Source organism: Myxocyprinus asiaticus, chromosome 17 (genome assembly GCF_019703515.2).
Source record: "Myxocyprinus asiaticus isolate MX2 ecotype Aquarium Trade chromosome 17, UBuf_Myxa_2, whole genome shotgun sequence".
In the NCBI taxonomy this organism is placed as follows: domain Eukaryota; kingdom Metazoa; phylum Chordata; class Actinopteri; order Cypriniformes; family Catostomidae; genus Myxocyprinus; species Myxocyprinus asiaticus.
In genome coordinates, this window is record NC_059360.1 from 8,663,128 (window position 1) to 8,684,177 (window position 21,050).

Genomic DNA, 21,050 nt, shown 5'->3' on the forward strand with positions numbered 1-21,050 from the left:
AATCCTTACTTCAAAGTTTGGTTCTGTTTGACAATTGCCTAATCACAACTTGCCAAGCATAAGCCAGTGTGGTGTGAAAGTGCTCTTAAGAGTGAATTAGGGGTTGGTAAATTTACGATAGTCTGCTTAAAACCTGCTGTTGTTGTTATTTAACTCCTAACGCTTTTACCTAGATGTTACAGAGAGGTGCCAAGTCACTTCATTAACATCCACCAAAGAGAGAACGCAGTGAAATTTGCACATTACATAACAGTAGCCCATAAGCCACAGGTCGAAGCCTCTCACCTGTGCGTTCATGTTAGCATTATAGAAACTGTAAAACAACAAGCTATCAGAGCCACTGTGTCGCAATAATTTTTACTGCCCCAGTAAAATGAGTCACCAATCGCCCCGTGTGACTGGAGCTGAAGCTCCACAGAGGTCAGTCGACCCAGCACTGCAAGATGTGGTCGCTGCTGTCCTCCGTCTCTCCGTAAAGGAGAGATATAACCTTAACGGCTACAATATTAGTCGTTGTGATGAAGCATTGCAGGAACTAGTTGATTATGTCAACAACCCAGTCAGGAAGCCAAAGAGCACAATCCCGGACCTAATGGACCAAATGTTCCTTCTTCATCACCACAAAACCCAACTGCAAACTGCAGAGCACCAGGCCCAGCTCGCCCAGCTGCAGAGCAGCTACAAAGCGGTGCAGAGGGAAAATCTCAGCCTGCACCAAGACGTTAGGTGCACCCAAGTTGAGAAAGTCCAGGCACAAGAAGATAATGCCCGGATGCAGGAGGAAAATGAAACCCTGCACAGGCAGCTTTTCAAAAAAGATTATTATCATATCTATTTAATTATCATTCATGATAATTAATACCCTGAGTATTAGCCGCAATGAGCAGACTCGGTGGTCCGTAAACTGTACAAGCAATAACCTTGAACACAAGAATAACATATGTTAACATATGTAAACAGGGTCTATTAGCATCATCCCTTGAAAGGTGTCAATCTAGGCCCGTTTTGTGATAGACCACCTATCTTGCGTGTAGCTTGTGATGCTTACGTTGCAGGTCTCTGTCTATAACAGTTTGCCAAGGGAGAGCTTTGCTTTAGCCACTTCTGCAAAGGTCTTGGAACCCATTAAACTTATTTCGGAACCAGTGTCGAGTAGTGCGTGGGAGCTGAATGACCCACGTGTCAGGCGTTGCCCTTACGGAATAGATCGCCCAAGAAGGTCAAAAAAGGAGGATGTGGCATGTTAGGAGTGACTGTTTTGGGGAGCAACTTGGACCCTGTTCCCCTTTCCTGACCTACAAAGTAAACTTTGGCATTAACGGGAGGGGGTACATCGTCTAGTCATACTGACGAGATTTCAGCGCCGTGTTCCTTTGAGGAGGTCGGCGGACCTGGTGAACAACGGAGCACGTCAAGCTTAGTTACTAACTCAGTCAAGCATCTCCTTATATCCTCCATTTCCTTTCTCAAATCTTGTTCTCTGAGGGGGTTTGAAACCTTGTCTAAACACTCACCTTCTTGTTTGAGCCGAGTAGTGGTTTTGTGTACCAGTAGGTAGTGTTTCCATGAATGCATGGACACTCCTTACCGTAGTCTTCCATATGAGCTTGAGTTTTTCACGCGACGAAGCATAAGGCAAGTCAACCAGGCAGTGCTCAATTTCCCTAAGATAATTGTCGATGTTTGAATCTCGATTACTTTGGTCAAAGCATTCTATGTCCCCTGCGAGGGACTCGAGTTGTCGGATGTGCAAGCGTTGGTGGTGGTACAGGTCATCCGAGTCATCCGAAACACCATAGTCACTCGGATCGATACAGCGATGAGGACGACTTCCTCCCCTTCATGGTGGGGAAGGAGTCCAGTCGACGCATGGGGGTGGACCCCGGGTTGCGTACAGCTCCCTGGCTAATGGGATCTTCGAGCCGCTTACACCACTCTGGGCTTGAAAATAATTGTCCCCCCTCCATGGTGTGGAATCAGTCGGTTTGAAACCTAAGGTGGCGTGACTGAAAACTGACTGAGGAGGGCAACTGTAAGGAGGGGCACCTGCATCCAACCAGCGGGCTGCTGGAGGAGCTTGAAAGGTGTCTTGGAGGATGAAGTCAGAGACTGTACAACTAGGGGCAGCTCGGCTCCTAGCGTGTGTCCCTGGGTTTCTCAGGGGCACATTTCTACACGTAGCGCTAAAGAGGGTGCCCTCTTCTATGTCAGATGTTGTGCTGTGCATTTCAGCCACACTTACCTGATCTGACTCTACTCTTAGCTGGGCAGCTTGAAGCTGCCTGCGCAGGTTTCGTTTTCCTCCTGCATCCGGGCATTATCTTCTTGTGCCTGGACTTTCTCAGCTTGGGTGCAACTAACGTCTTGGTGCAGGCTGAGATTTTCCCTCTGCACCGCTTTGTAGCTGCTCTGCAGCTGGGCGAGCTGGGCCCGGTGCTCTGCAGTTTGCAGTTGGGTTTTGTGGTGATGAAGAAGGAACATTTGGTCCATTAGGTCCGGGATTGTGCTCTTTGGCTTCCTGACTGGGTTGTTGACATAATCAACTAGTTCCTGCAATGCTTCATCACAACGACTAATATTGTAGCTGTTAAGGTTATCTCTCTCCTCTACGGAGAGACGGAGGACAGCAGCGACCACATCTTGCAGTGCTGGGTCGACTGACCTCTGTGGAGCTTCAGCTCCAGTCACGCGGGCGATTGGTGACTCATTTTACTGGGGCAGTAAAACTTCTTGCGATACAGTGACTCTGATAGCTTGTTGTTTTACAGTTTCTATAATGCTAACACGAACGCACAGGTGAGAGGCTTCGACCTGTGGCTTACGGTCTACTGTTATGTAATATGCAAATTTCACTGCGTTCTCTCTTTGGTGGATGTCAGTGAAGTGACTTGGCATCTCTCTGTAACATCTAGGTGAAAGCGTTAGGAGATAAATAACAACAACAGCAGGTTTTAAGCAGACTATCGTAAATTTACCAACCCCTAATTCACTCTTAAGAGCACTTTCACACCACACTGGCTTATGCTTGGCAAGTTGTGATTAGTCAGTTGTCAAACAGAACCAAACTTTGAAGTAAGGATTCAAGTTATTACTTTGGATTCTTATGCATACACACTGTGACAAAACTGGCACGTAGGATGCCTCACACGGGGCACCAATTATGTAGGGCTTTACTGGTTGTTTAGATCAGTGTTACTATCAGAAATAATTAATAATTATTTATTTAGTAATTAATTAATATTTAAATTAATTAATTGAATCTAACTCATTAAAACCTCATATGGGGCTCCAGTAAATGTAGTGTGCTACGTTTAGGAGCGGGTTTGGTTATTAGTAATAATTAATAATTATCAAAGATAATTATAAATTATTAAAATAAATAGAACATTGATTTGAATCAATGTTAGCTTTTTTTAATCCTTTAAACCAACAGTTATCAAAGATAATCATTAATTGTTAACATCAATGAAACATTGATTAAAATTAACACTAGCTTATTGATCCTCCAAATTCAACAATCATCAAAGATAACTGTCAATTATCAAAAATCAATTGAATATTAATAAGGATTAATATTGCTGCGGCACCACCCTAGAATCAGGGACTAATAACCAGATAGTATAACAGTCTCAATATTAGATTGTTTTCTTAGGAAAATCGACATCCGAAGAATATCAATTTTCGGAAAAAAAACAATGAATGAAGGGTTGAATCCGAGCATTGACATCCCGTCAGCATGTGACACAGGTGTATGCAAAACAAACCGAAAAACTTCTCTTTGAAGTATAACAAAGTTTATTTATGCAGTAGTATCAGTTAATAATTAATACAATGCAGTCAATAAACTTCCGACTTACAAATATAAACTAAACAGTGGTATGATTAGATATGGAAACCAAAATAATCCTATAACACATGAAATGTGTGTGTGCGTGTTTGTGTGTGTAAGGAGGGACGTGCACAAAATGGCGGACGTGACTCTCGTGGAGAGTATGTCACGCGAGACTTCCGGCCAGAGAATATGGCCGCGAATGTGAATGGAGAGAAACCAGTCAATGGTGTCTACCAGTTTACCATGTGTATCCACTTGTACGATAGCTAAGGGACAAAGCTGAGCTTTATCATGAAGCCATCTACTAGCCAAAAATATGCGCGTGTGTGCATGCGTGGTTAGTACGAGAGAGAGAGAGAATTAAGTGATGGCCCCAAAGCCGGTTTTGCAATCGTGGGAGAGAAAGCAGCTGTTAGTTTATCACTCAGAGACGAGGTGGATGGCTCGTAAACCGTCCTGCGGTGTTTGATTCTTTAATGGATAAACTCAGTTTGCCGGTCTCACCCGCGATGGTGGAAATGCACAACAGTCCAATGTGGTTGGACTATAATACAGCAAATCTCATTCGTGATAATACCCTGAGTATTAGCCGCAATGAGCGGACTCGGTGGTCCGTAAACTGTACAAGCAATAACCTTGATACACAAGAATAACACACTATAATATTCTATCTCTGCCCAGACATAAACCTCTTACTTGAATCGCATGAGGATGCAGAATGTGTGTTCATCCGTCCTTTAACTCCGACTCGGTTCCTTGGAGCTCGGGTGATGACGGGAGGCCGTTTCCTCGCTCTGTAGGCGGGCGGTACGGCTGCAGATTCAGAGAAATCAGCGACGTCGACTTGATTGAAGATGGAAGAGAAATCTTTTCTCTCTTCACTTCTGCAGGCAAACAGATGAAGATGCAGATTGCTCAGTGGTCTCCTGCGGATCCGTTAGTGTGTTCGGTGGAACACAGAGTAATCTCGACTTGTCCAGCGAGATGGAGATTGTATGGCCACAGTTTCAAGTCGTACATTACTTCCTTGTGCCACGAGGCTACACCTGAGAGCAGCGATGAGCTGCGTCTACACACGGCGAGCAAAGTTGCTGGAAGCAAATCCCGGAAGCATTTCAGAGGTATTTCTACTCCTGATGATGTCATGGTTGAGGTGCGTTCTGTCGTGTGCCTCATCCAACAGGAGTTGAGAGTTCGATTCTTTAGTGAGCAAGGCTTCATGGGATTTGTAGTCTGTTTTGGACTCCCTTTGTTTGATTTTGGCACGATTTTTATCAGTAAAATTTATGACTTGGTATGTGGGCCTGAGTTAGGTTTTACGACTGTGTTAGGCCTGCCTTTGTCGTCTATTTGAATACATAAGGCCCAACAGATTTTTGTGAATTTTTTATATGAAAGATGAAAAGGATAAACAATGCAGATTGTTTTTTACACAGCCTTCTTTGCTCATATTTACCAAGGGTGCCAATATTTTTGGCCACCACTGTGTATATAGATATATATATAGATATATATATATATATATATACACACACACAAATATACAGTATATAGATATACAAAAAATATCGCTTGTTGATGTTTGTAGTCTTGAAAATAACATGAAAATACAACTAAATACAAAAATGTATGTGTAAAATTATATCACATATTACATGGTACAAGTGGTATTTATTATTGGTTAATATTAGCATTATAAAATAGCATACCCTGCATAAGCTACTAAATGTAAACATAGTACTTTTAATTATGACTCTATTTACGTGATATTTTTGATCTGGCATTAGAAACGGCTACATCTTGGGGTCCAATGGGGATAGGATTTACTGGGGGGTTAGGATTTGGCATAGCAACATAATGGTACAGATGTTGGAATATGTTGTTTTTAGCAAGAGAAGCCCCATTACCTAATAGTTATCTTGTGAAAATACATCTAAGGCCTGATTTTTACAGGCTTTGGGCTGCCATTCTTAAAAAGTAGCTCACAGGCTGCTTATAAGAAATTAAGGTCTGATAGGTATGCTAATTATCTTGATGTAAAAATGCTGAATGTTAATGTTTTGCCAGTGGGAAACAAATCAGTCTGTTAAATGTTGTCTAACTGATTCAGTCCATGTTGTATTGTCCAAAACACCTGGAAGCAAGAATCTTTGTGACCTGACTGAACTTATGGTATTTCAAAGCCTAATATTAAAACTTGTCAGTCTAAATTATTGCAAAATTTACACCTGGATATGTAGACACTGTAGATGTTAAGACATATACAATGGCAATGCCACTAGTAGTAACATTAGTCAAGAGTAGCTTGCAGTAAGTCTTGTTTTTCTGAAGCATACCTGATCTACCATTTAGTGTGTTTTAAAAAGATTTTTAAAAAGAAAAATTGAAAAGTTTTGACATTCAAAAATATATATATTTTTATTTCAGATGCAGACACTTTTCGCATTTGATGAAGAGGAAGTGGAAATGCGCAACAAGGTGGTTGAGGATCTAAAAACTGCGCTCCGAACTAAGCCAATGAGGTAAGAGATCTCAGTGACCCTTGCCATTTTCTTGATTCATAGTTCTGTTGTCTGGTTTCAAATGTCAGAAATAAATACCTTGAGTTAAGAGCATCTACTCTCGACAGACAGTTTGAGATAACTGATTTAGACTGTGCTATTTGGGAAGTAGGCCTACACTTCTTTGTTCAGGATCTAGGGTTCTCCATGTAGCAAAGATAGAATGGAGTGGAGGTGAATATTACTGCATCTGTCCTCACCTCATCCATAAAGGCCCCAGCACACTTAAGGCCCCAATATACTTCTGGAGAGGTTCTTCTGTGTTCTTCGTTCAGGGGTAAAATGAAGTTCTAGTAAAAGCAAATCCAGCAACACTCGTGGAATGGAGAAAAACAAGGAATAATACTTTATTTGCCAACGCATTTCGGCACAATGGCCTTCTTCAGGGCTAAAAGAATACAGGTGTAAAAAAGGAAACATTCAAATAGAAACAAAGGCAGGATTCAAACTAACAAACAACCAATCAGAGGGCTGGAATAAATTCACATGGTATAGTGTCTTCCAGTTATATGGTAAAATGAAAAGGAGCTTAGAGACAAACCAATGAAGATTTTCATCTATAATGAGGGGAATTTTTTTTAAATTAATACATAAATACATGTCCATACATCCTCACAAATACTCAAACAGTTAAAGGTACTGTGCTAATATACTGCAGAGAAAACACAATTGTCTGCAAAAGAAAACATTTAAAAAGATTTAGAGGAATCATAAGAATTCTTTTAAAACCAACTCTTCATTCATCCCTTCAGAAAAAAAGACTCTTTAAATAAAAAATCCAAAAGGCCTCCCTCTTTTTCCGAAGGTGATCAGTGTTATCTCTTCTTGCTGAGGATTTTATAAGTTCAATACCAAGGAACAGGAAGGAAAACATAGGATGGTTACATACTTTAAAATGTCTCACCACGGGATTGGTAAGGTCACCCCTTTTGACTGAACTCCTATGTTCAGTGATGTGGTCTTTCAGTCAACGAGAAGTTTCCTCAAAATAAACTTTTTTCACAAGGGCATTGTATCATATATATATATATATATATATATATATATATATATATATATATATATATATATAAAACATTTTTAGTTTTGCATGTGATGAAACTATTTCTTAGGGGTTCAAGCCTGAAGGGCTAGAAACACTGTTGTTTTTATCTGGATTTTTATTATTTTTCTGCCCTAAAACTGATCGTGCAGACCAAACTGTAAGACCTAGACACTTGAAACTTTCAGGGATGGTAGTACTCTGTCTGGCTAACCATACGCATGGAATTGGCCCGATTGGCCCATAGGTGGTGCTGTAGTGGAAAAAAAAGTAGAAAAAGTGGCCACTTTTACTAAAACAGTTATAACTTTTGAATGGATTGAGATGTTATCACCAAATTTGGTACACTTATGTATGAGGTCATTCTGGGGACACACACACACAAAAAAGCATGCCTCTGCCTCTTGGTGGCGCTATAATAATTAAAAAACTAAAAATGTCTCATAGTTAGCATTTAGCAGCTATTTGACAAGGTTAAAATAGGTGTCTCGAAACAAAACTTGGTAGGCCTATTTGTCTCTTGGCCTGAGAGATCTGTGCAAAATTGGAAAAAAATTGGCCACAGGGAGGCGCTATTGCATTTTAAATCCGTGTAAATCAATGTATATACGGCTGTCTTTCACAAAGAAACATGTTATTCATATCATATGATAGACCTCCTCTTTCTAAACAACTTTGCCTCAAGAACCATTGGTGTGAATCAAATCGTTCGTTACATTTTTGAGATTATTTAACACAAATACTTTTTCGAACTAATCCTAGGCCGTTCACCTGATTGGAACATAATCGGTGCAGAAAGGTTCTCTGGAGTCCCAATCATAATAATTATCCAAAAAAAAGTTTGAACTTTCGATGCACCATTGCAACAGTACACCAAAACGCACAAAGTGGGCATGGCAACTTTTTCTTAAATGGTTAAAACTCTTGAAAGGAATGCAATATCCTTACCAAATTTAAAACACTTATGTAGGAGGTTAATCTGAGGACACATGAAACAAATGGGTACCTCTGCCTCTTGGTGGCACTATAACAGTCAGAAATATAAAAAAAAATACCATATTTCTGTGCTATCTAACCTGATGTTTCTGAAAATTAAGGCACTTTAACATTGTTTTAGTTGAAAACAGGCTGTCTAATAAATACTTAATATCTGTTACATATGTACTTAAAGGACCTTAAAGGCTTGAACCCTGTTAATTGCTGCTTGCAGCTATATAATTAATATTGTCTTTGTATACCGGATGCTTAAACTTGACATTTCTTGTATATTGACAGCTGATACAGTTACCATATTTGAAGTTTCCAAAGAGGCTTTCCCTGTGAGAGTATTGGTTGTAGACTCCATTGGGAGATGGGCTCTGACTAATTTGTCCTTAATGTTTCGTGCTCTTTTGTAAGTGATAAGGGATAGATCTTTAAATGTGTCTTTTAAAACCGGATCACTTTGCAAAACATGCCAGTGTTTTTGACCACCTTACTGATGCCAGAGGTTTTAGGAGCTTAGGTGGTGCCGTATATCAGACCGGGTTTTGATGAAGAACCTCTAATTGGATGCAGGCAATCTTCACGGCTTTTAGTGTGTATCTTCTGTTTTGCACATAAGAGCCACTTTTTATAATTTCTCCCTCTGAATTTTGAAATAATTTGTTGTTTACTTGCTTCATAGTCCTCATTATCTTCACAAATACATTTCAACCTCATGAGCTGGCTTATTGGCAAGCTCCTTTTCAAAGAGACAGGATGAAAGCTTTGGCCATGTAGCAGAGTATTTCTATCTGTTGGTTAAGAGATTAAGAGAGGGCTGTTCCTCTTCTCTTGACATGTCAAGGAAATGAATTTCTTCAACAATGAGGGTTAAAGAACATTTAAGTTCGCCGAACTTAGTGTTTAAAAAGTGGAGGGTGGTAACTGGACTTTTCCAAAGTAGAAAGACATCATCAATGTCTTTTTCATAATGTTATGTAAGGAAATAATTTTTTTGTGGGTCGTAAAAAACAATTTCTTCCAAAAGGCCCACAAAAAGACAAGCAAAGCTGTGTGCCATTTTTGTTCCTTTTGCAGTTCCTGAGATCTGTAGATATGGTGTGTCATTAAAAAAGAAGAAATTCCTTTTTAAAACAAAAGAGGCCAAACTGATTAAAAAGCCTGTAGATGGCTTTGCCATCATCCTTGTATTAAAGGGGTCATGAAGTGCTATTTTTTGTAATTTAATTGTCATCCATGAGGTCCAATGATATTTTTTGTTTGTTTTTTTGCACCAAAACAGTCACAATTTAGTAATACATGATCATTTTCCACCCTGTTTTTGGCCCTCTTTCTGAAACGCTCGGCTTTGGCCTAAGTGCCTCAACACTTCAACATAAACGCCCACTGTTATGATTGGCTAACATCATGCAGCCTCTCAAATTCAGCAAACTCAAATCAGAAGAGAATGAAAAAGCCCCTCAACATCATAAAATAAATTTGCAGGGTTTACACACAACGCACATCCAACACATTGCATCCGAATATATTAATCTGTTAATCTCAAGCACAACTGTTATTACTCAGCACATCAAACAGTCATGACATTTGAAATATTCATGAATGAAACGATTTACTTGAGTGTTTTTAACTGTCCCATCCTTCAATAGCAGTTCCTTTGCAAAGCTTGAATCATATTATGTCCGGTTCACAAGCGATCCACGACGACATGAACCAAACACACACACACACACACACACACACATATGCATGGTCCAGAGCGGTCAAACTAGATGCACATACATACAAAATCATCCTGCACTGAGGTGCACATCGCTGGAAACACATCAAAACCATCTCAATACATGTCCATCTTAATACATGTTTACATACACTGATGAGCCAAAACATTATGAGCACTCACAGGTGAAGTGAATAACGTTGATCATCTCCTAACAAGGCCACATAGAATTGCCTTTCAGAGTTGTAACTTGACACTGCGTCTTTTGAAAGCAGCGAGATACATAGTCATACATGTTTATATACAAAATAATTTCAAATAGTCAAGTGGCCTATGTCACAAAGCAGGATTAAGCAGCTAGCTAGATAGGTTTAAACTTAGTTTAAGCAAACTCTGAATTTGCATACCAGTAAAATGGATAGGCTTTCACCCAGCTTCCTCGGCATAGTAACATACGCTAATCGGCTAACCTGCCGATGTTCCCGATCAGAGATCTCATCCAGATTCTGGACCAATCAGCTGTGAGCAAAGTGACAAGTCACTCCCCCAGTATCTCTCACTCCAATTTAAAGTGCACTTCAACGAGACAATTTTAGAAATGTACAAAATAAGCTATTTATTATCATTATTTATTGCAAGAAATAGATTTTTGTCAGTCTTGCATCCTGCAGTCTAGGGCAGTTGTGGCTCAGCGGTTAAGGCTCTGGGTTACTGATCAGAAGGTCAGGGGTTCAAGCCCCAGCACCGCCAAGATGCTACTGTTGGGCCCTTGAGCAAGGCCCTTGACCCTAACTGCTCCAGGGGTGCTGTATCATGGCTGACCCTGCACTCTGACCCCAGCTTAGCTGGGATATGTGGAAAAAAAGAATTTCACTGTATATGTATAATGTGTGATAAAGAAAATTATTAATTATTTGTTTAAAGACACTTAAAAAAATGTCCCAATCATTTTCCAACACTGGCCATAAAATATGTATGAAAAATAAAATAATTATATAATTTCAAGTAAGATATTAATACAATATCAATAATGATCGAATTACTTTAAAATATAAAAAATTAATCACTCCACAATATACTGTAGATATATCAGAAAAGTGTGAATGCTACCCAATACCCTTCTTATTAGGATTTGCTGGCAGAGATGCCATGAACATACAGTATTTTACTTTAAGTTCAATAAAAGCACACTAGCACACCAAATATGTCTTTATTGTGTCTTATGTTGCTAGAAAGAAAGAACAAATACGTCTTTATTAGTGCATACCATCTACTCATTTTCCAATTGCTCACATTTCTATTATTCTATAGTGTATTAATATCTAACAGTATTAAATCATATTAAGTTAGTAATTTACATGAACACTAAATTTTCTAATGTAGGGCTTTACTGGTGGTTTAGATCAGTGTTACTATCAGAAATAATTAATAATTATTTCTGTAGTTATTAACTAATATTTAAATTAATCAATTGAATCTAACTCATTAAAACCTCATATGGGGCTCCAGTAAATGTAGTGTGCTACGTTTAGGAGCAAGTTTGGTTATTAGCAATAATTAATAATTATCAAAGATAATTACTAATTATTAAAATCAATAGAACATTGATGAGAATCAGTGTTAGCTTTTTTAATCCTTTAAAATCAACAATTATCAAAGATAAAAGTTAATTGTTAACATCGATGAAACATTAATTAAAATTAACACTAGCTTATTGATCATTCAAATTCAACAATCATCAAAGATAATTATCAATTATCAAAAATCAATAGAATATTAATTAGGATTAACTTTGACGGGGCACCACCCTGACATCAGGGACTAATAACCGAATAGTAAAACAGTCTCAATATTAGATTGTTTTCTTAGGAAAATCGACATCCGAAGAACATCGATTTTCGGGAAAAAAACAATGAATGAAGGGTTGAATCCGAGTACTGACATCCCATCAGCATGACACAGGTGTATGCAAAACAAACCAAAACACTTCTCTTTGTAATATAAACAAAAGTTTATTTATGCAGTAATATCAATTAATAATTAATACAGTGCAGTCAATAAACTTCCGACTTACAACTACAAACTAAACAGTGATATGATTAGATATGTAAATAAAAATAATCCTATAACACATAAGGTGTGTGTGTGAGTGTCAGTGTGGTTAGTGAGAGAGAGAGAGAGAGAGAGAGAGAGAGAGAGAGAGAGAGAGAGAGAGAGAGAGAGAGAGAGAGATGATTAAGTGACAGCCCTAAAGCTGATTTCACCATAGTGGGAGAGAAAGCAGCTGTGTTCATCACTCAGAGACGCGGTTTTACGAGCGGGGCTCGTAAAAGTCCTGCGTTATTTAACTCTTTAATGGATGAACTCAGTTTCTGTCTCACCCGCGATGGCGAAATTGCACAATCCAATTTGGTTGGACCACAATACAGCAAAACAAATTTGTGATAATTAATACCCTGAGTATTAATAATGAGCGGACATGGCGATCCGTAAACTGTACAAGCAAAAACCTTGAAACACAAGAATAACACGCTATAATATTCTATCTCTGCCCAGACGTAACCTCTTACTTGAATCGCATGAGGACACAGGTAGAATGTGTTTTCCTCCGTCCTTTAACTTTGACCCGGTTCCTTGAGGCTCATGGCATGGTCTTGCACGCAGGTGTTCACGTTGAATACTGACTGAAAAACGTAAACAAAGTAGTAGGTGGAGCCTCACGTCACACCTACCGATGACATGGACCAATGGCAGCAAGAAGGTGTTTATCAGCCGGTTAGACGTTTTCCTAAAAGTTCGCCCAGATGAGCTGTTCCGAACCACAGAAACAAATGCAAAAACACCTTCTTTTTGGCCAGATTTAGTTCTAAGTTACGTCATAGGTAAAAAGAAGTTTGAAACAGCTGAGCTTAGCTTAGAGGTACATTTAATATGAGTACACTCAAGGCTACATGTAAAACCTTAACTAATGTGACATTAAAATGTGTTTTACCAATGACTTAATGCCTCATTCTATGAATAGAATTCACATGTTTTTTTTAACCACTCGATGATTTAAAGTAATATACAGGTATATGCAGTAGAAAATGCATAATTTGTCTTGTTTACACTGGATACATGGCACTAATGCGGTAACACGCTATAAGCAGCCATAATATGCGCCGATCAAACACTGATTTTGTAATTAATGTTGACACCGATACTACTTTAAATATTGGTGTACAAAAGAGTGTTAATGGGCAGAATACAGACAAAAAAATAATGATATATGTGGCATATGTGCAGATGGCACATGAGTGAATGGGTACTTAAGAGTATTTGAGTAGATTTGATTCCTTTTGTAGACTAATTAAACAAAAATCGCATGACGTGGTCTTGGAAAAGATCTCTACGCAAACGATTGTACGGTGTTTTCAAGTTGACTGATCTTAATTGACTGAATAGGAATAAGCTGTCGACCTCAAAGTAGGTGGAGCTCCAGGTCACACCTACCGATAAGCTCAACCAATGGCGGTAAGGTGTTTATCAGCCGGTAAGAAGTAACAAGTGTGCTGGGCCTTAACTGTCTGGTGTGGGCTAATCATCACATAAACACTCTCAACTGCAGTGCATTATTAAAGAGTCCTTAAATGAGACTTTAACATCATTCTTTCTCCTTGAAGACTAACTTATTTGTCTTTGCGAGACAAATTTAATCCATAGAGTCCATACTGTCATCTGAAGTTTCATATTAAACTAGCAGTTCAGAGTCTCTTTCACCACTGTGGACTAAAAACAAACAGATCTGCAGCTCTGAGTCACAAAGTGAGAGTCTGATCACACTGGCCCCAGCCGTCTAGACATGCAGTATGACCCGAACGAGACATTTTGTCAAGTTCTCCCAAGGTTCACCACTCCCCCTCTTGCCATATAGGGATCCAAAAGTCTGAGATCACTAGTAAAAAATACTTTGACTAATTTAATAAAACCGTGCACTTATGTTTTTAATATAAGTGTATTTTGTCTTACTGTACCGGCAGTATTTTATTAACTTATTATTACCTTGTTTATAGTCAAACCAAGCCAAAAAAAAATCTGTGCTAAACAAGTAATCCAAAGAATTTAGATTACATTACTGACCTTGAGTAATCTAATGGAAGATTTAACAAATTACATTTTACAGCATGTATTCTGTAATCTGTTGTGGAATACATTTTAACCCTGATAGTTGTCAGTTGTATTTGACATGCAGGATAACTGAATGAAACACTGATGAAAATAAACACCCTTATTATTATAACTAAATTGAATGAAATGTTATAACCAAAAATATGTGCTTACTTATGGCTTTATTTGAATGGTTTCGAGCGTGTATTCCACGTCCCCGGGTTCTGCACTACCTGATGACTGCTGAATGCTTTAGCATGCGCCCGCTGAGAGTTGTTAAACTCAACGCTGAGTTTTGGGCTAAGAACACTGTGATCAAATCGGTGGATTTGTGAGGCAGAAACAGCATCAGCAAGTTGCAATTAAAAGCCAGCCTCTCCCACCTGACACGGAGTGTGATTTCACACACAACTAGATGCTCAGAACTATCAAAAAACAGCTTATTAAAAAAAAAACGACAACATAAGCGGCTTATTATTCTCTGCTTTTGACATCAAAATGTAAACGGCTGTGAACACAACACTTGCGTGTATTGGATAAGCCGGTAAGACTGCTAAAGTTTACATTCAAAATTTGAATTTAAATTCAATAAGTAATTTGAATCAGTAATTCCAAAGTGGTGATTTTGGGGCACCCTAGCATCCGGGGCTCATATTCCTGGCATACCCTGCACCCCCCCCCATAATGGTGCCCCTGGCTGCAAAAGTATTGTCCATTGTTAGTTCATGTTAACTAATGTAGTTAACTAATGTTAAAAAAAAAAAAAAACAACGCTTACCACGCTTCGTAGGATGGTACTTTATTGCATCTTCACTTATAGAGCACCCTCACTAAATTCAGAAGCACCATCAGTGATTTTGATCTGGCACCAGGGCTGGTCTCCTTTTGTTTTATTTACAGCAGGCACTCAATTTGGCACAGACTCCAAAGTTTGTGAAAAACCTGATGTTTTGATTTAAGAGCATGATTTCAGAATGTTCCAAAGAGCATATTGTGTCCTTCAGTGGAAGCAAGGAAGTACTGCCTTTTGTACAAAGGAGTTAACTTGTTCAATGTCACAAATTTGCTTATTTGATTAGTGACTTAGATATAGTGCAGAATCCTAAATATTTTGTCTTAATTTTACATCCTAACTTTAGTACAAAAAATACATAATATTTCTGAACTTTTGGGAAGAAAGTTATAAGCGCTAAATCTGTTTATAAACTAAAACGCGCTGTGTGCGGCACGATGCAAGCCTGCATCAGCATCATCAGCACAGCAGCTTGCATAAACTGCTGCCGGTGTCCTCTCTTCTCTAGCTTCAAGACATTCTGCCCTATTACTATACAAGAACTGAAATACTGTGATTTTCTGCATATTTCATTTTATTCTGGAAAGGAGCCGTTCATTCAGGTACGAGGGAACCATCTGAACACGTTAAACCACTGATCAAACTTCACTTGTTTTTAAGGTAGGCAATGTTTTAACTGTGTGAAAACATTAACACAATGTATTTTGACATATACTGTATGTGGGGATATCTTGTTTACTTGCTACTATATGTCTAAAACAAACTTTAAAATACCTTAGAAAGATACAGTGCTAGTAGTGTCAGAAATTAACGGGGACTCGAGGCAAAAATGCCACCGTAATTGACAAAAATATCCCCGAAATTCAAAATATGGGGGGCAAAAAATGCCCACACAATGAGTTCCAGTGTTTTATGAATAATATCTGATATAGTTACATATATTGCAATCTTCTTTGGACTTTTCACTGAACATAATTTTTTTTTCCACTGTCTGGTTCCTTGCACCATCACATGCACAGACGGGCTCTCCGCTTCTATCATTCTGCATCAGTTTGGTATTGTACTCCCGCATTAAATTCCATAACTGTGCGCCCCTCTTGTTCAAAATAAACCATCCTAGCGGGTAACACTCTCGGTCGCTGTACTGTTCCCTGACCTGTGCTGCTGTTTATCTGTCTGAAAATCCTCACCCACAAGAGGCCAAAAGTGCGCAAAGGATGGATGTTATATAAAGAAGGTATGAGAAATCACAAAACATTAATGTAACCAAATGCTACAATTTACTTAATAATAATACCTCAATATGTTAAATTACCATAATGTTAATTAAGACTTTATTATTACAACTGTAATACAATAATACATATACAGAACAACCACTTTTAGTGTTTGAACCAATCATATCTCTCATGTAACACTATGTGAAATGTTTATTTTTGCATATAGGAGTAGATAACAGTTTGCTTAATGTAATGCATGGAATAGCCTTCATCTCTCTAAAACAATAGACTTTAGGAGAAAATAGAATTTCAGGAGAAATGTGTTTCTTTTTGCCTTTTTAAAAACCAAAATTTGACTTGCAAGTGTAAAGCAACTTGTAAGAACTTAATACCTCAGCAAATGGGGAAAAAACCCCACTGTATTGTGATTTCCACATGGTAGCGCAACCATTTTCAATTCTTCTAATAATAAGAACATTTTCTTGAATACCAATTTTTCACTTTAAAATGCTTTTGTAAGGAATAGGTGACAGTATATGTTTGCCATCATGGGTAAAAAAAAAAAAAATGTATAAATACCACTTAAAATAATTATTTCAAACCATATTAATAATTTGCAATTAATGATTTTGGCAGTATTTTTGATCAATTTAATGCATCCTTGGTGAAAGGAAGCATCAATTTCTTTCAAGAACAAAAATGTATTTCTGTTCTAAAAATGGAAGCATATTTACTATATATAATATAATTTTCAGAAAATAACTTGTAATTGTAATGTACTTATTTATACTTACATGAGTCATAATATTTCTCAGTACTTGCACTCAAGTGAATTATTTCTTCAGAAGCAGTACTTAAGAAAAAAAAAATCAATACTCTTTCCACCACTGGCTCTGGGTAACTAGGTTGAAATACTGGAGTGAATAACATGAAATGTCAACTGAGCAGCCCCAAAAGAGTCAGGAAATGTGAGTGCACAACACGTTCACTAACTGCTGCGAGCAAAGCAAGACAGATGCAACTGGAGCCACCTGCAATTTGAAACCAATCATAAAGTTATTGATTTTAATGCACAAAACTCATGAATCTTTATAACGAGCTCCTTGTAAGCAACTAGTCGGGCTTTGGATGTAATCTGCTAATGGATTGTTAGGCCTCATGTATTCAAATAGAAGACAAAAGGCAGGCCTAACACAGTGGTAAAACCTAACTCAGGCCCCCACATAACAAGTCATAAATCTTACTGATAAAAACCACGCCAAAATCAAACAAAGGGAGTCCAAAACAGACTACAAATCCCATGAAGCCTTGCTCACTAAAGGATCGAACTCTCAATTCCTATTGGATGAGGCACACGACAGGACGCACCTCAACCATGACATCATCAGGAGTAGAAATACCTCTGAAATGCTTCCGGGATTTGCTTCCAGCAACTTTGCTCGCCATGCGTAGACGCAGCTCATCGCTGCTCTCAGGTGCAGCCTTGTGGCACAAGGAAGTAACGTCCAACTTGAAACTGTGGCCATACAATCTCCATCTCGCTGGATGAGTTGAGATTACTCTGAGTTCCACCGAACACTCTAATAGATCCGAAGGAGACCACCGAGCAATCCACATCTTCATCTGTTTGCCTGCAGAAGTGAAGAGAGAAAAGATTCCTCTTCCATCTTCAATGAAGTCGACGTCACTGATTTCTCCGCCAGCCCGCCGAGAATCAGCAGCCGTACCGCCCGCTGACAGAACAAGGAAACGGCCTCCCGTCATCACCCGAGCCTCAAGGAACCGAGTCTGAGTTAAAGGACGGATGAACACACATTCTGCATCCACATGCGATTCAAGTAAGAGGTTTACGTCTGGGCAGAGATAGAATATTATAGTGTGTTATTCTTGTGTATCAAGGTTATTGCTTGTACAGTTTACGGACCACCGAGTCCGCTCATTATTAATACTCAGGGTATTAATTATCATGAATGAGATTTGCTGTATTGTAGTCCAACCACATTGGACTGTTGTGCATTTCTGCCATCACGGGTGAGACCGGCACACTGAGTTTATCCATTAAAGAATCAAAGACCGTGGGACGGTTTACGAGCCGTCCACCGCGTCTCTGAGTGATAAACTAACAGCTGCTTTATCTCCCACGATCGCGAAATCGGCTTTGGGGCTGTCACTTAATTCTCTCTCTCTCTCTCTCTCGTACTAACACACACACGCGACCCCTCACAAACATTCTCGCACACATTTTTGGCTAGTAGATAGCTTCGTGATAAAGCTCAGCTTTGTCCCTAAGCTACCATTGACTGGTTTCTCTCCGCCCACATTCGCGGCCAAATTCTCTGGCCGGAAGTCTCGCATGACATACTCTCCACAAGAATCGCGTCCGCCATTTTGTGCGTGTCCCTCCTTACACACACACACACACACACACACACACACACACACACACACACACATACCCTCATGTGTTATAGGATTATTTTGATTTCCATATCTAATCATATCACTGTTTAGTTTGTAGTTGTAAGTCGGAAGTTTATTGACTGCATTGTATTAATTATTAATTGATATTACTGCATAAATAAACTTTGTTATTACAAAGAGAAGTGTTTTGGTTTGTTTTGCATACACCTGTGTCATGCTGACGGGATGTCAGTGCTCGGATTCAAGCCTTCATTCATTGTTTTTTTTTTTTTTCGAAAATCAATATTCTTCGGATGTCGATTTTCCTAAGAAAACAATCTAATATTGAGACTGTTATACTATCTGGTTATTTGTCCCTGATTCCAGGGTGGTGCCCCATCAATATTAATCCGTATTAATATTCTATTGATTTTTGATAATTGATAATTATCTTTGATGATTGTTGAATTTGAATGATCAATAAGCAAGTGTTAATTTTAATTGTTTCATCGATGTAAACAATTAACAATTATCTTTGATAATTGTTGATTTAAAGGATTAGAAAATGCTAACATTGATTCTCATCAATGTTCTATTGATTTTAATAATTAATCATTATCTTTGATAATGATTAATTATTGCTAATAACCAAACCCGCTCCTAAACGTAGCACATTACATTTACTGGAGCCCCATATGAGGTTTTAATGAGTTAAGATTAAATTAATTTTATTTAAATATTAATTAATAACTAAAGAAATAATTATCAATTATTTCTGATAGTAACACTGATCTAAAAAACTAGTAAAGCCCTACAGGATATAAATGCAAGTTTAAGGCTTTGGGGTCTTTTTCACATCATTAATGCAAATGCAGGGATTACATTAAATGAGCAAACGGAAATTAAAATATTGAATATCTAATTTATAAAGTAAAACGGCAATACACAAATCCTTCAACTCAGCACATCATTACAAACACTGGCTGTGATGATTTGATAAACCAGAAAGGGTTTACAAGCCAGCCAGAGTTCTTTTTAAATCTAACTTCCTTTCATACATTCTGTGTGAGACTTTATTGCAGAAAGTGTTTCAGTTATGCTGTTTTTGCAGATTTATTACCATTGACCGAGTTACGGCTTTAGAAGGCAAAATAAATCCAACGAGTGCCACAATTAGATGATGTAACATCCACATCAGTCACATAATAACCAGCTTTATCCAATATAGAAAGCTGTGCACACACTTCGCACAAGAAAATATTTCCTTTTGAAGAATAATCAAAGCCTTTGGAATACCACATCTTTCATAACACAGCTGACACTCTAAGTAGTAACACTGAGTTTAGTTCAGTTGTTTCAAAGGCATACACTTTCTATCAGTGGTGTAGTAGTGTCTGAAGAGGTGGGCAAAAAACACATGCACACGGTCTATAAAATGTATATAAATTTACATTTATATACAGTGCATATGTAAAATGTGTGAGACATATTCTTTCCATAAAATTTTTTAAAAGAAATTGGCTGTTGTAATCAAAGTCCCACATGAACTTACATATCAGGGTACACTACTAAGAACCATGGTTACTTGATGTTAAATATGTATTTAATTTAATAGGTCTCATTAATGTTGCTTTCATTAGGCTATTATGAAAATTGTTAATACTTTATAATTACTCTAATCAATAAACTAATACATACATAATATGCAATAAACTGTTAAACACTGTATAGCTAATATGGGTGTAATAATGTTCACATTAACATGTTATCTTGTATTATCATTTATAGTCTACATAAGAATGAATGGTTATTTGTTTTAAATGTCTACTATAATGTGCTTTTCTGTGTATAGTGAAATTTTGTTTTCAGTGATGACAGCCGACTCGTCAGACAGCTTGATCTTACGCTTTTCTCTCTTGAATTACATACATCACTTGCAGCTTGAATGCGTCACTCAAGGCCAGCCAGAAGGCCTCGACTGGGACAATTCCTAAAGATCACACCCACCAAGAACAAATAAATCAATTTGATTGGCTGATGAATCTGACAATCTGACTTTAGTTGCCCATTCATTTGCACTGTTGAGGGATTCTGAAGGCCTGATGGGGTGGAGCTCAAACTCACACGCTGCTTTGGGCATGTGATTTGTGAAACTTTGTAAGCATCAAGGAATAAATTCTGACTGGATAAACTTTTAGTTTTTCTCTATTTGTTTGTAGATTAATTAAGAGTGGAAAGCGTTTAAAAATACATAGGCAAAAATGTGATTGAGAAAGAAAGGATGAAAAATATTTATTTATTTGGCATGTTAGGCCAGCAGAGAAGGCTTTGCTGGCCCTGAGAATTCGCCAC

The 21,050-nt window shown here is 38.2% G+C and overlaps 1 protein-coding gene and 1 long non-coding RNA gene across 4 annotated transcripts in view; one reads left to right on the forward strand and one right to left on the reverse strand.

Annotated features, from left to right (window-relative positions):
• LOC127454926 (uncharacterized) overlaps positions 1-12,934 on the reverse strand; it is a 45,970-nt gene extending 33,036 nt beyond the window's left edge. The window contains exon 1 of the long non-coding RNA XR_007899612.1: positions 12,710-12,934. This is a non-coding gene — a long non-coding RNA (uncharacterized LOC127454926). The remainder of the gene's footprint in view (positions 1-12,709) is intronic.
• The window catches only part of LOC127454898 (disheveled-associated activator of morphogenesis 2-like), a 310,968-nt gene that overhangs the window by 162,484 nt on the left and 127,434 nt on the right, over positions 1-21,050 (forward strand). For all 3 annotated transcript variants that reach the window (XM_051722409.1, XM_051722410.1, XM_051722411.1), the window contains exon 5: positions 6,260-6,354. In XM_051722409.1, coding sequence (XP_051578369.1) covers positions 6,260-6,354 — 95 coding nt within the window. The remainder of the gene's footprint in view (positions 1-6,259; positions 6,355-21,050) is intronic.